Raw genomic sequence first — 14,107 nt, 5'->3', positions numbered from 1 at the left:
CACCACAATCTAAACGCGGGTTGTAAGCTTACCGGCGTACTTGAGGAAACTTGATCAAAACAAGCAACTTTTGTACATAGAGTCAGAGTGCATAGCCATGTGTGATCGATCCCTTAATCCACCCAAATCTGATAACCCAAAAGATTCAGAAACAAAAAAGATAGAAGATCTGCCCAACCCTCCGTTCGTTTACATTACAGTTGCATCCCCAAGAAAGTTAAAGAGACATGCCGATTGATAATGGCAACCAAAACTTCTGAACTGACCTTAGAAACATAGCTAAGGTGGGCAAAGGAGGGACACGCCACCCAATTTGTAATAGCCAGTATCCGGTAGTTAGTGATCGTCAAAAGGGGAGGGTTGTACCTAAGTTCATTCATTCTAACATGAGATCCGCAGATTCTTCCGTGACGGGCTTGGATCCTTTCTTCTTGTTACCTGTGCCATTGACGACATTTATGTTATTTCAAATATCAGCCAAGTCAAGAAAGTTACAGGACTGTGCACAAGACATTCAAGGCTCACCTTTGCGGTTCAATGTCTTGAGCTTCAAGCTCTTCTTCACGCTGAACTTTTTCGAGGTTTTCTTGGCGTCTCCAGATGTACCTATATCAGATGCTGTGACAAAAATTAAGAAACCAGCATTTCAGTTTTTGTACTGTAGAAAGTGGTCAGTCAAGCAGGAAATAATACAAGTACCATAATCACAGAAAAAGAGTGTCTTTAGCATAACTAGAAACAAGTATCATGGAGCAATTCATTCATCGGTCCTAAGCCATTAAGCAGACATGACATACTGAAATCCACTGTTGTTGGAAAAGAAGGCACATCATTTGCTGGATCAAACCATACTAGTTTATGCTGACAGTGTATGACCACTATATACATTCCAGTATTTTCTTTGGTTTTACAGCGCAATGGAAAAAATCGAGAAAGAAAATGAATAACAAGTTTCTAAATAGGAAAACAGAAAAGGTAAAAAAAAAATGGTTATAGGGTGATGATAATTCTGAAAGAACATACTTTCTACAAGATCTCTGAAATAAACATAGTAAACACTTCATTGATTTTACATACATAATCTACTGATTGAATAAACGGGATAAAGTTTTTCTTATCTGAAAGAGGTTCCCTTTTCAACTCTTTCATTGAGCATCAAAGTGTGTTCGTGACCGATCATCAGAATCGAACTGAAAGTCATAATTAGACTGCCTAACATATTAGATTGTACACTACAGAATTACTAAGAGAAGACTTTCTTGTTTTAGTACAATAAATTAACAAAACGAAATCTTGGTGACTTTGCAGGAGAAATTACCTTCAGCAGAAGCCATCTCCACATCTTCCATGGTAACAAGACCCTTCTCCATCATCTCCTTCTGCTCCTGTTCTCCGTCATGAAATGGAATAGATAAAAAGAAACCCATGAAGAACTTCTACTGTTTTGAAAAACCAAATCATCTTCGAATCACACAACAAATTAAACTAAAAGAAAAACACACCCAGATAAACAAGTATCCATCTATGCTCATATACACACAGAAACCAGAACGTAGAGCCACATGCCCGTCAAAATTCCGCACTCTATCACACGAATTCAGACAATCCTGTCCCTCCAAACACCTAAACATAATGCAGTTCTCCGTCTCATACGAACGATAGATTCGAAATCACGGAAATGATCAATGAAAGAAACAAGGAGAACAACCTCAACGTATGTGAATTTGTGCTCATGTAAGAGGAATTACATACTCTGCGCCATTTCCGGAGTAGTTTCTGCTTGCGTTTGCCGGAGACGGTGAGATTCTCAGTCTTGTGCTTCAATTTTCCGGTGTTAGGATCGCCGTGAAGGGCTCGTTTTCTCTCAGCCTTGGCCGCCCTCTTCCTCTTCTGCACTTCGTTGAACTTCGCCATCTCTAAAGTTGCTTGCTTCACCTTGCAAACTAGCCCTAGACACGCTTAAAGTTTAAAACCCTAAAATCCCCCAATTTCGAAAGATATTTACTTATTTGTTTATTGGGTTTGTGGAATTGGGCTTCTAGGAAATCAGATATTTCACCTTTGGGCCATCTCTCAAGTTGCAATCTGTAATTTAGTAATTACGGAAATCAAATGTATTATTTTATAATTTAGTAAAAAAGAATTATCTCATAAAATTACGAAATTCAAATAATGTTTCGGATAAATTTAAAATGAGTAGGGCTAATGGGTATATACCATTATATGGTTTTCATGTTTCTGAATAGGACAAAATGGAAAATGGGCATTACATTAATTTTTATAAATTGGTTAGTGGTAACACGGAAATAATTTCTGTATAAAGACTTTTCTAAATTTATGAAAACCCTATCCATCCGTACGCCAATTTGTGCATTTCTTCTTGAAATAATAAATGGCTGACAAGTCAAAGGTCTCATATTCATTTATATAAACGCACATAAGTGAAACATTCTAAAATCAAATATATTTATATTTTTTAGAAAAAAAAACATTCTAAACACAAAGCTAGAATGCATAGGCAAGTGGTGGTGTGGTTCTTTACTTTGATTCTCATATTGTGTTTTGCATTGAGGACGAGTTCGGGCCAAACACAAGAGTATCCAATTACAAGTAAGTGGTATTTGTACTCTCTTTGTCTACCAACCCTTTTGAAGATTTGTACAAACGGGATTATATTATATTTGACAAATTATTTTTGGAAATCACAAAATTTTACGTGCCAAATCTTGTAAAGGAAACATAAATTCTGATTTTTTTCGATATCGGTTAGGAATAAATATTTTGATTTACATATGCAGAGAATTGAACTATAATAAAATCATATACGAGGGCGTTTCAAATTAATCCGATTTTTAAAACTGATTGATTATATATTTTTTAAATGAAATTAATTGAAATCGAAATGAATGTGAACTCAATCGGCGAAAATATAAAAATCAAATTTTTTGTAAGTAAATAGATATTCATTTTATAAAACTGAATCCAAAGAAGAAAAGAAACGAAATCAAAATGAATACATATATTTTTTTTATATAAAAACCAAAAATAAATTGAACCTAAATCCAAAGGTCATTCCTCGGTAAACAAACATCATTTTAGAAAATTCTTCACCATAAATTTTTTTAATATTATTTCATGTAAGAATTAGGGCAAAGAAATCCCAAACAACGGTTCATCGACGCCGCCATTGCTACACCGCCAAGCATTTCAGATCACGCCAAAGGCCAAAATTTTGTCGCCGGCAGTGGCACCATCTCTAGCCCAACGCCAATAAATAGCCCTTTGCATCATACCAACGGATCTTTCATGTTATTTTGATTTCTTAATCGAATGTATAAATTATCTATGCTAAGTTATATGCGATATACTATTTTTCTTTTCGGTATAATGTAATAGAAAATCTATTGCTGCTCCTCCATTTTCATGTTGTCAACATTATGGGAAAATATATGTATTGTTGTTACATCCTCGATAAGTAAAATGGAATTATTGATAATTTAATGTTTTTCTAGTTATAATATGTATTGCATTATTATCATGTAGGGTGCTAATTTAATGTGGTACGTCAAACTCCCGAGTTAAATCAGATACCATTTGTATAACATTTTTTTATTGATAATTCATTATAAATAAAAAATCGTAGACAAAATATGAAAAATAAATAAAAGAATGATCAACAACGGCTACGTACAATACACCAATACTGTATAATTTGTAAAAAAAAATCAATTTAATAAAATTGAATTTATTATGTAATTATTGAAGCCGACTAATACATGTGGTGTATAGTTAATAACAAGATATCATGGTATCATTTTCTATAATATTTTTTTATCATTATCAAAATATCTTTAATTTATAAGAATTTCTCAAATTTTAAAGTTTTGATTTTATTTTTTGTGTTAAACTCATTTTTTTAATTATTTTTATTGTTTGAAAATGATTTTAATTCAACGTAATATAATGTTTTTGAAATAATCATGATATTAATACAATACAAAATTTTAATGCGCAAGACCTTAGAAATTTCAAGCACCGTCTTGACCACCACCATACAACCATAGTCGTCTCACATGCCGAAAAATGGAAAAAGATTAGTCTTATCGAAATTAATATCATTTATTTGAAAATTCAAACCCATTTACTCGTTGATTTATTTATTTTAAAATTAAAAAGATAGCATTTTCATCATCATTATCATTATGACCAAACGTAATAAATGGTCAATAGAGTCGTAGTCAGATTCGGAAATCATTCATACGGCGAATATACATTATATAATTGCATTGAATGTGCATATACATGTTTTAAGCTATTAGGATATATTTCATATAATAATAAATAAATACGAAATATATCTATTTAATCCCCCTCTCGTCGTATACATCTCTTATATTTATTCATTATAACATCATTGTCTTTTCGCTCGTATGGTTTTGTCATCAGAGTCATGAACGCGCAAGATTCTTTGTGTGAGCATACTTAATTATTATTTTATTTTAAATATTCAAAATCAATCAATTAGGGAATTGGAATCTCTTATGGTCTATAGAAACTCATTAGAGGTTTAAAGGGCAGCCACAAATTGTACCAATTATAAACCACTCGAGTGGGAAAAGAGTATATAATTCGTTCCATGTGATTAGAAATTAAATTGCTTGTCAACTTATTCGGGTGCCAATCACTTTTGTTTTTTTTTTAACAAATAATATTTATATAGACTTAGATTTAAAAATATATATCTGTTTTATTCGTCTAATTGTCTTTGAGTTTTTATATGTTTTTCATTATTTTGCATTTATAGCTTTTTGTTTTATTTTAATTTTGATATAGCATGTTTTTAATATATATACATTTTGAATTAATTTAAAAAATTTATATATTTTTAATATAAAATTCTTTTATATATTTTGAATAAATGTTTATTAAATTATTTGTTGAAGAAAATTCTTCGAAAACCAATACCTTTTCTAATTATTAAATTACAAAACTACTTCAAGTAAAAATTATATTTGAATATAAATATATACACAATAATTATAAATTCTAAAAAACTTATTTATATTAAAAAATTTAATATGCTATGTTACTAACAATCGGATTATATATTGTTATGAAACAAACAAGATATTAAAACTGATGAAATGAATTATAGTTTTAACGAACAAGAAGGCTATAGTTTTAAAATTATGTCCTAAATATGCATGAGAAGAGAATATATGCATGAAAATGGACCGCAATTAAAAGTGGTGTTTTGTAGGAACATATTTAAAGGTTTTAAACCGTAAAAAAAAAAAAATTGCAAGTGCAAAAGAATATATGTATGAAAATGGTAAATGGACATATTGACTAAGTAAACAAAATTGTGTTTGGAGAATATAACAATCCTTGAAAAAAGATTTTATTCAACCAAGTTATATCGGCATCTCTATATATAAAATGAAAAAAAATATTATCATAGGAAAAAAAACTAGATTTTTTTTTATCAAAATGTTCACCAAAATATTTATATCAAAACTATATTTTTTCTTCTTCCAAACATCAAAATATTTTTTTTGAAATGAATCTCCAATGTTTTTTTTATTATAATGTGAAAATTTACTTTATCTTTGACCCAACTACATCTTTTAAAAAATCGGAAAAAATCGGGTGAATACCCACCCCTCTACACGATTGGATTTGAACCCTTGAGATTCCAATGTTATTATAAAACGAGCATTTCTGGGTTTTTTTTTTAAATTTGTGCCCAACTTTTCTCTACATGGAATACAATTCCGTTGCCATTCTCCTCACACGTGTTCGTCTCGTTGTCCCGATCAAACATGCATAGCCTTGAATTACACAGCCAATGAGCATCATACACGTGGCGTGCTGCTAATGAAATTGGCCAGACGTAAACCGATTTTCGGTCACACGAATAATAATATTATCTGTAGGCCGAGTTTTTGAATTCGAATTACACGATTTTACGGATGGATTTTCATGAATATCCGATGTCGTTATATGTGGTAGAGTGTTTTAGCCTCAACCAAATCGATTCACGTTCGTGGGTATCCAAAATTCAGAAACCCAAAATCTATAGATTCAATATTTGGGGTCGGATTAGCTCAAAATATTCATCTTGTATACAAGTTTCTAAGGTTAGTCCATGTATTTGCATTGCCCCCCCTCCCCCACAAATTTATATATATATATATATATATAAATCATGCTTTGAGTGCAATATATTCCTCAAATCAAATTGCCATATATAAGTTTCTTGATAGACTCTATGCTAAACTATAACCGAATTATTCGGTTTTCAAAACATCGAAAAGACATGGTGTTTTGTTCTGTGAGCTTTGAAAGTTCCTAAATCCATGCATGGTCTATAATTTTGAATTATCTTTTTTTCATATTTTCGCATCACTTTTTAGCAGGTTATGTTTTTTTAGTAACAACATATTTAAGTCATGCTATTTCTCTTTATACAATTTCATATTCCAATCTTTTTCACTATCCAAAATTCTATTTTTATTTATTTACTTAAATACCCATCTTTGTTTTTATTATTCGTTAACCGGCCAATCAAATCGACATACGTTGTTGTTTTTCAGGTTTAAATTGCGTTGTTTTTTTTTTGTCTACTGGTTATTGAAAATAGTAACGTTCAAATACTTAATCATTATAAAAAAACTGAAAAATTTAATACATCATGCAATGGGAAATAATATGAGCACATACATGATGAATTTCATTTTAAATTTTCTGAATAGCATGCATGGGATTTACGCATCGTGCATGATTCGGTAGATATGATTTGCATAACATAATAATATATGCGCTGTAGAACTTATTCTGCAACATTAGCTATTGATCACACAGAGATTATTCCAATACTTTTTTGTTTTCAATTTTGTTAATAGCAAAGCATATAATTCTTGTTTATCAGATCCTTCGTCCACCTTCAAAGTGGCACTACAGCATATATAATTAAAAGCATATCGAACTGTATACATGTTGATCGTATTTTTTTAAATCAAATCTCGAGATTTCAAATGATCTTGGGGATAGAGGGACTTGAACCCTCACGATTTTAAATTTGATAATTAGAGACGAATTGAAAGCTAAACTGAGATAATTCTAAAGATTTCTTCGGTACGTTACCTAATGTGGAAGTATCGTAAGTAAATCTAATCATAATGAGCATAATTGCTCCGATGGAGAGAAGAACTTATGATTAGTTTTTCAGAAAATTTCTAAACGAACAATTTCGATGTTTAGTCATGATTCAAACCGGGTTCAAAAACCCGAAATCCGAACAAAACGGAGGTGGGGATGTTGAAGGCAAAATGAAGAAAGAATCCAAGATAGCATTCCACATGTCCAAGAGCATTACCCTTTGCCATTCATGCATTGTACGTAAGTTATATGCATTATGGATGAGACATTAGGCTTCTCTCCATAATTGACAATGGTGAGTTGGCATGATTTGAAGTGAGTAATGAAGACAGAGAGAGCCAATCAAATCTCGAGATTTCAAATGATCTTGGGGATAGAGGGACTTGAACCCTCACGATTTTAAATTTGATAATTAGAGACGAATTGAAAGCTAAACTGAGATAATTCTAAAGATTTCTTCGGTACGTTACCTAATGTGGAAGTATCGTAAGTAAATCTAATCATAATGAGCATAATTGCTCCGATGGAGAGAAGAACTTATGATTAGTTTTTCAGAAAATTTCTAAACGAACAATTTCGATGTTTAGTCATGATTCAAACCGGGTTCAAAAACCCGAAATCCGAACAAAACGGAGGTGGGGATGTTGAAGGCAAAATGAAGAAAGAATCCAAGATAGCATTCCACATGTCCAAGAGCATTACCCTTTGCCATTCATGCATTGTACGTAAGTTACATGCATTATGGATGAGACATTAGGCTTCTCTCCATAATTGACAATGGTGAGTTGGCATGATTTGAAGTGAGTAATGAAGACAGAGAGAGCCGTTGGAGTGAAGACAATCATGCAACGATCATATTACAATCAAGCTATTCAATCCACCTAAGAATCTTCAATATATATCTTTATGTTTATGTCTTTCATTGTTTGGAATATTTTATAGTTGTTTGATATTTATTTCTTTCCTTTTTCCTTTTCTTGTAATATCTATTTAAATTCTTGTACATATCATATTGAAACTACACAGAAAATATTGGAGACTTTCTCCATGGATAACTCTCGACCATATCTTCTTTCATTCTAACTCTTGGTCATTTTCATTCTTCATGATTATTCTTCATTTATTTTGATTCTCAAACACCAAATTATATAAAAACTTTCATGGTATCAGAGCACTAAGATCTAAGGTGCCAAAAGTCTAGTTTTCCGTTGCAAACACAAAACCAAATTCCCTTCCGCCATCCATTAAAACCAAGAAGGAGCCTGCTCGTGTTATTTGAAAATTTTGCCTCTTTTAAGCTATTCTTTCAAGCCAAAGAGATTCGTTTTTTTTATCCTACTTCATCCGCTATATACATCCTTAAAAGGTCACATGAGGTGTACTTGGGATGATCTTGGCGACCTTGAAGATGAAGAAGGAAATCATTGTTCATACATCGAATATGCTAACGGTGTTGTAGAACAATTTTGGTATACCAAGGAAGAGGTTGACGTATGGAATAACCTCTCCATAGAAGAAGTTCAAGCCATGTGTGTGGATGATGGACCATATTTGGAAGAACAAAATGAGGATGAATGGGATGTGGATGACAATGTCTTTGACCATCTCCCATTGGACATTAAGGAGATCTTATTATCAATGATCAAAGAATACAATATACGGGTAACATATTCTCTCCTTGAATCTCTTTTTACCTCTAATGAGTTTGTTCAAATGATAGAAAAAAGGAAGGAAGAAAATACAAGAAAGCTGGTCAAAAAGGAAAAAGAGACCGAAAACAAAGTGGAAGAAAGCCACAAACAAGAGAACTCGGTGGAGAGCCGCAAAGAGGACATAATGTCCCAAGAGGATCCACCACTCGAGGAGACTTTGCCTTTTCATATCCATGCAACTCATACAGTTAGCATCAAAGAGGAGGAACGGGAGAAAGAAGAAATAGATATTGTAGTGGCAAGCCACAAAGCGGAGAGAATGAACCACGATAAAGAGGAACCAAACACATCAGAGATAGAACTCTTTCCATCACCTCAAAGAAACCCAAGAATCGAATTCATACAGATAAGCACTAGAGTTTGTACTCTTTTCTCTTGTCCTATACATTTTGATTTATTTTTTAAATATAACGCTTGTGGGTTGTTGAGCATTCTTCATCAGCCTTCACATGAGGGATTCTTCAAACTTTCCAAGTACACGAGTGAGGGAGCATATGACGGTATCCTCGTGTGCTTTCCAAGTGAAAACAATGCATCAAATGGAGAAACGTCAAAGCAAGCAACAAATGATTCAAATCTGTCCAATATTGAGGTTGAATTTCCTATTAGTTATGAACACTCTAGGTTAGGTAAATTTTCATCTCATACTTTTACATTTGATCTCGGTACGTTTGAACATACATATTTAAATGAAAAACAAAGTATCATTGTTAGAAATATTCTTGATTATGCATATGATACATATAGGAGAATAGATAACATGTTTTATATATTTGATGAGTATTCAAGTAATATGTTTCGTATAAATAAAAAACCAAATGTCTATCTCATTAATCAACCAATGTTTTATGCATTCATATCATCAAAGTTAAAGTTTAAGCATGCTACGACACTTTTTCTTTTGTTATTTGATTGTAAACATATTATTACCTCCTTACATTCAGTTTTCTTTATTAAACGGAGTGTCACGGCCTCCCGTGTAGTTTTTAATCATTTCTTTGAGATATTGCAGCAAATAAAAATCAAAATAGGACAATTTGGAAGCTTGAAGCTTAAGGAACTACAATGGAAAGAGTTGGAATATTTGATGACATATTCATACGACGATGAAGACATTCGTTCTCCAAGATTAGCTTTTCGATATCTCTCCACGCTAATCTTGAGGGGGAATGTTGAAGGCAAAATGAAGAAAGAATCCAAGATAGCATTCCACATGTCCAAGAGCATTACCCTTTGCCATTCATGCATTGTACGTAAGTTACATGCATTATGGATGAGACATTAGGCTTCTCTCCATAATTGACAATGGTGAGTTGGCATGATTTGAAGTGAGTAATGAAGACAGAGAGAGCCGTTGGAGTGAAGACAATCATGCAACGATCATATTACAATCAAGCTATTCAATCCACCTAAGAATCTTCAATATATATCTTTATGTTTATGTCTTTCATTGTTTGGAATATTTTATAGTTGTTTGATATTTATTTCTTTCCTTTTTCCTTTTCTTGTAATATCTATTTAAATTCTTGTACATATCATATTGAAACTACACAGAAAATATTGGAGACTTTCTCCATGGATAACTCTCGACCATATCTTCTTTCATTCTAACTCTTGGTCATTTTCATTCTTCATGATTATTCTTCATTTATTTTGATTCTCAAACACCAAATTATATAAAAACTTTCAGGGGAAATATAGGGTTTCATATAGAAGGTCTAAAATTTGATCATTGATTGATCATATTTTTCATTTTACGTCGAGACAAACAAAAAAAAAACTCGAGTCAGAAAACACAAAATCTTAATGGCGTAGAAGCACAATGACAAAGCTTTTAGCACAAGGGTTTAGGGTTTAGAGGTGGGGCACATGTGATTTATCCAAGATTTTGTGTTCATTCAAATCCCAACACGATTTTCATTAGATGTTGTCCGATCTTGAATCCATTTTTGTGGGATAGGTATACATAGGGAATTTAAAAAATTTTCAAAATAAATATCATATATTAGAGAACAACATGTTATTTTCGTCGGGTATCCGTCCGACGTTAGACCCAATTTCCCGAACCGAACCCAAACCCGATTTTCGGGGTTTTCACGGTAAAACCGAATTTCATCTCATGTAGTCCTCGGTTAGCCGACCCTGCTTCCACAGTATCAACCATCGTTCAGCTTTCGCATTTAGATTGCATCACATTGATCACGATCTCTCGCGTGAACCCGAGTATGAAAACGCGTAATCCGAATCACGGGTATGCAGAAACAGTAGACACAGTTTCGAACTGGGCACGCTTACGTTCGTTCTTTGTCATTGCCAAGTCATTTCCATGGAGACCCCGATTCGTAAACTTTGTGTAAAATCAACATCGTTCGCAGATTTTAACCGATGAGACGAGGGAAACGGAAAGGCGGAAACTGTCGATGCTTTTATCCGGTGAACAAAGTACAAAGCTTTTTGTCGTGGTCCTGCGGAACTTAATCCCTGGATGATTCATGGTGGGGCTTGGACCAGATGTTGTGTGACACTTGAAAGATGGGGAAAAAAAAGACCGAATCAGTTCCAAAACTTTTTTTTTTTTTGGAAAAAAAGAAAGCCTAAGAACATGTTCTTGATTCCTTTGTTCCGGGATCCTTGTGCCTCAAAGATTGTCGTTTTAGCCCTCGAAGGCAGAAGAGAATCTTGGTGAGGGCGAGAGGGCAGGAGAAGGGAATGTTGCCTTGGGAAATCGATTTTTTTAATCCGGGCTAAGGAGAAACAGAAGAAGAAAATGAAGAGATTGTTCGCCGAAAATCCAAGGAATTTGATTCTGTGCACAGCTTTTCCTTCCTTTTTCGCCGGGAGGACGAGCAAGTGCACGAACAGAGGAAAGCTTTTTCGGGTATCGGTCCTTGGAATCTAATGCTGAGGAATTCGAAAGCGAAGGACGATTGATCCACAAATGGAAAGCCAAGTTACAGAATTTGCATCTCTTTTTTGTTTCTCCGGTTGAAGTCGTCGCAAAGTACAGTGAGTCAGCGAGCGAGTGAGCGAGCGAGTCAGGTGTTTTCTTTTAGCCTTTTTCAAGATTCCATCCCTTTGATCAACTTGCTATATAAACCATTCTTGAGCACACATTTCCTCTGTAAGAAAACCGGCTTTTTCCCCCCAGAACATCGTTCCTTGTCGTAAAAGAAAGCGTTTGTTTGCGTTGCAAGCAAACGACAAGGGTCATCTGAATCTGCGGTTTTTTCTTCGAGACAAGATCGAGATGTATCAAGGGAAGAACATGAACTCTTCGTCGAGAATGCCTGTTACTGCTCCAGAGAGGCATCTGTTTCTTCATCCGGGGAACGGCCCGGGAGATCCAGGACTCGTCCTCTCCACCGACGCCAAACCAAGGTTGAAATGGACGCCTGATCTTCACGAGAGATTCGTCGAAGCCGTCCATCAGCTCGGAGGAGCAGACAGTACGATTCTTCTGTTCGAAACCCTTCATCTTTGCATTCATTACCTGCAAGAATTCGCGGAAAAATCATCCGTTCTTTTTTCGCGTTTGTTGTGCAGAGGCGACGCCAAAGACTGTTATGAAGCTCATGGGGATTCCGGGTCTCACCTTGTACCACCTCAAGAGTCATCTTCAGGTGAATCGACGATGAAACTTTCCTCCGCTTCCTCTGTTTACCGATCAAGATTTGTGTTGAGACCTTTCATTACGAGATATTTATAGAAAACGGACAATCTGAAATCTCGATACAACGTTTTTGTTGTCTGGATATGACAGAAGTACAGGCTCAGCAAGAACATCCATGGACAAGCAAACAATGGTGTGCATAGAATCAGTAAGCATTTCCAATGAATCGTATTTCCGCGTTCAAGTCGTCAGCTCGACGGTTGTGAAATTTGACGGGTTAAGCCTAATCGGTGTAGGTGTCGTTGCCATGAGTGGAGATAAGAGGCCTGAATCAGCTGGAACAAACATGGCAAACTTAAACATTGGAACACAAATGAACAAGTATGTATATGTACAGCTTCTGAATGTTAAGAAGCTTAAGATGCTATAATGTTTCTGCAAACATCTGAGAGCAAATCATGCCTTGTTGGTCCAGAAATTCGCCCATCGGGGAAGCGATCCAGATGCAGATCGAGGTTCAGAGACGATTGCACGAGCAACTCGAGGTACCGTAACTTACAGAATTGCATTTTCAGTTTGCGTAAATCGGACCAGAAGACGAGTTCTTGAAGATTCTGAATGGGATGGAAACAGGTGCAGAGGCATCTGCAGATGCAGATGGAGGCTCAAGGGAAGTATCTACAAGCCGTTCTCGAGAAAGCGCAGGAAATGCTCGGGAGACAGAACTTGGGCTCGGTGGGGCTCGAGGCAGCGAAAATTCAGCTCTCGGAACTCGTATCAAAGGTATCGAACGAGTGCCTACGATCAAGGCTCTCGGGAATGAAAGAACTTCACGGTTTCTGCCCGCAGCAACGGATCAGGCAAGCGGCAAGACCCGCTGATTGCTCGTTAGAGAGCTGCTTAACGACGTGTGAAGCGTCTCAGATGGAAGAACAGCTCGGACTCAGCACTTACTCGGGCAGTTCCTTGATCTTCAAGTCTAAAGACATCGTCGAGGAGCCGTTGCTAAGGCAGACCGAGCTGAATTGGTCGGGAGAGCTCAAAGAAAACCGCAGATTAACGGGTAAAGAGTCTGGGAGAAGAACGTTTTCTGGCGGAAGAAGCTCGGTTAACGACCTATCAATCGGCGTAGGACCAACAAACGACGCCGATTACGCATACGGAGCGACGGAAAACGAGGCGTCGGGCTCTGCAGGTCGGGTAAGCGGAGAAAGAGGCTCGAACGAGTATAACCTTTCGTACTTTGCGACGAAACTCGACCTGAACACCGGAGGCGAGACTGATTCCGCCATGAAAGGCTGCAAGCAACTGGACCTGAACGGTTTCGGCGGAAGCTAAAGAATGTCTGGTCGAAGAATCAGATTCGTCAGATCGAATAAGTAAAACATTGGCTGTGTAGATTGAATCTTTTGTATTACTTTGCTCACATTTGATTCAGTTTACAGACAATTCAATGCATTCTGCAGATTTTTGCAACTTCATCCTTAGATATTATATTTTTTTATTTTACAAAATATTATTATTTCTATGATATTCGATTTATTTCGATTCAAATATATTTTTAGGGATAAGAATATCATTTTTTTTCCAATTATTTCTAGATCATGGACAACGTTCTCAAATC

The 14,107-nt window shown here is 35.2% G+C and overlaps 2 protein-coding genes and 1 long non-coding RNA gene across 3 annotated transcripts; 2 read left to right on the top strand and 1 right to left on the bottom strand.

The window, feature by feature from the left end:
* Positions 1-10: 10 nt before the first annotated feature.
* Positions 11-1,965, bottom strand: LOC104805790. The gene is made up of 4 exons (XM_010530467.2): positions 1,753-1,965; positions 1,319-1,385; positions 526-618; positions 11-438 (listed from the first exon to the last, which is right to left on the bottom strand). Exons 1-4 carry the CDS (start codon positions 1,912-1,914, stop codon positions 377-379), a joined length of 384 nt encoding a protein of 127 aa, XP_010528769.1. The 5' UTR covers positions 1,915-1,965; the 3' UTR covers positions 11-376.
* A 512-nt stretch (positions 1,966-2,477) lies between these two features.
* Positions 2,478-3,501, top strand: LOC104805789. The gene is made up of 2 exons (XR_770561.1): positions 2,478-2,610; positions 3,143-3,501. It is a non-coding gene; the product is annotated as an uncharacterized LOC104805789 (long non-coding RNA).
* An 8,509-nt stretch (positions 3,502-12,010) lies between these two features.
* LOC104805787 (myb-related protein 2-like) lies at positions 12,011-13,950 on the top strand. Its single transcript, XM_010530466.1, has 6 exons — positions 12,011-12,319; positions 12,417-12,493; positions 12,634-12,691; positions 12,780-12,864; positions 12,959-13,028; positions 13,117-13,950. The coding sequence occupies exons 1-6, from the start codon at positions 12,121-12,123 to the stop codon at positions 13,819-13,821; spliced, it is 1,194 nt and encodes a 397-aa protein (XP_010528768.1). The 5' UTR covers positions 12,011-12,120; the 3' UTR covers positions 13,822-13,950.
* Positions 13,951-14,107: the final 157 nt, after the last annotated feature.

This window comes from Tarenaya hassleriana, unplaced genomic scaffold, assembly GCF_000463585.1.
Source record: "Tarenaya hassleriana unplaced genomic scaffold, ASM46358v1 Cleome11, whole genome shotgun sequence".
Taxonomy (NCBI): Eukaryota; Viridiplantae; Streptophyta; class Magnoliopsida; order Brassicales; family Cleomaceae; genus Tarenaya; species Tarenaya hassleriana.
This window is presented reverse-complemented; position numbering and strand designations above follow the sequence as displayed.

Bases quoted from the DNA above. Each gene is read 5' to 3' on its own strand.
- LOC104805787 (XM_010530466.1), top strand. From the start codon at position 12,121: ATGTATCAAGGGAAGAACATGAACTCTTCGTCGAGAATGCCTGTTACT. The intron at 12,320-12,416 runs GTACGATTCTTC...TTTGTTGTGCAG, and splicing joins TCAGCTCGGAGGAGCAGACA to AGGCGACGCCAAAGACTGTT. The intron at 12,865-12,958 runs GTATGTATATGT...TTGTTGGTCCAG, and splicing joins ATTGGAACACAAATGAACAA to AAATTCGCCCATCGGGGAAG.
- LOC104805790 (XM_010530467.2), bottom strand. From the start codon at position 1,914: ATGGCGAAGTTCAACGAAGTGCAGAAGAGGAAGAGGGCGGCCAAGGCT. The intron at 619-1,318 runs GTAATTTCTCCT...TTTTTGTCACAG, and splicing joins GGAGATGGCTTCTGCTGAAG to CATCTGATATAGGTACATCT. The intron at 439-525 runs GTGAGCCTTGAA...TCAATGGCACAG, and splicing joins CAAGACATTGAACCGCAAAG to GTAACAAGAAGAAAGGATCC.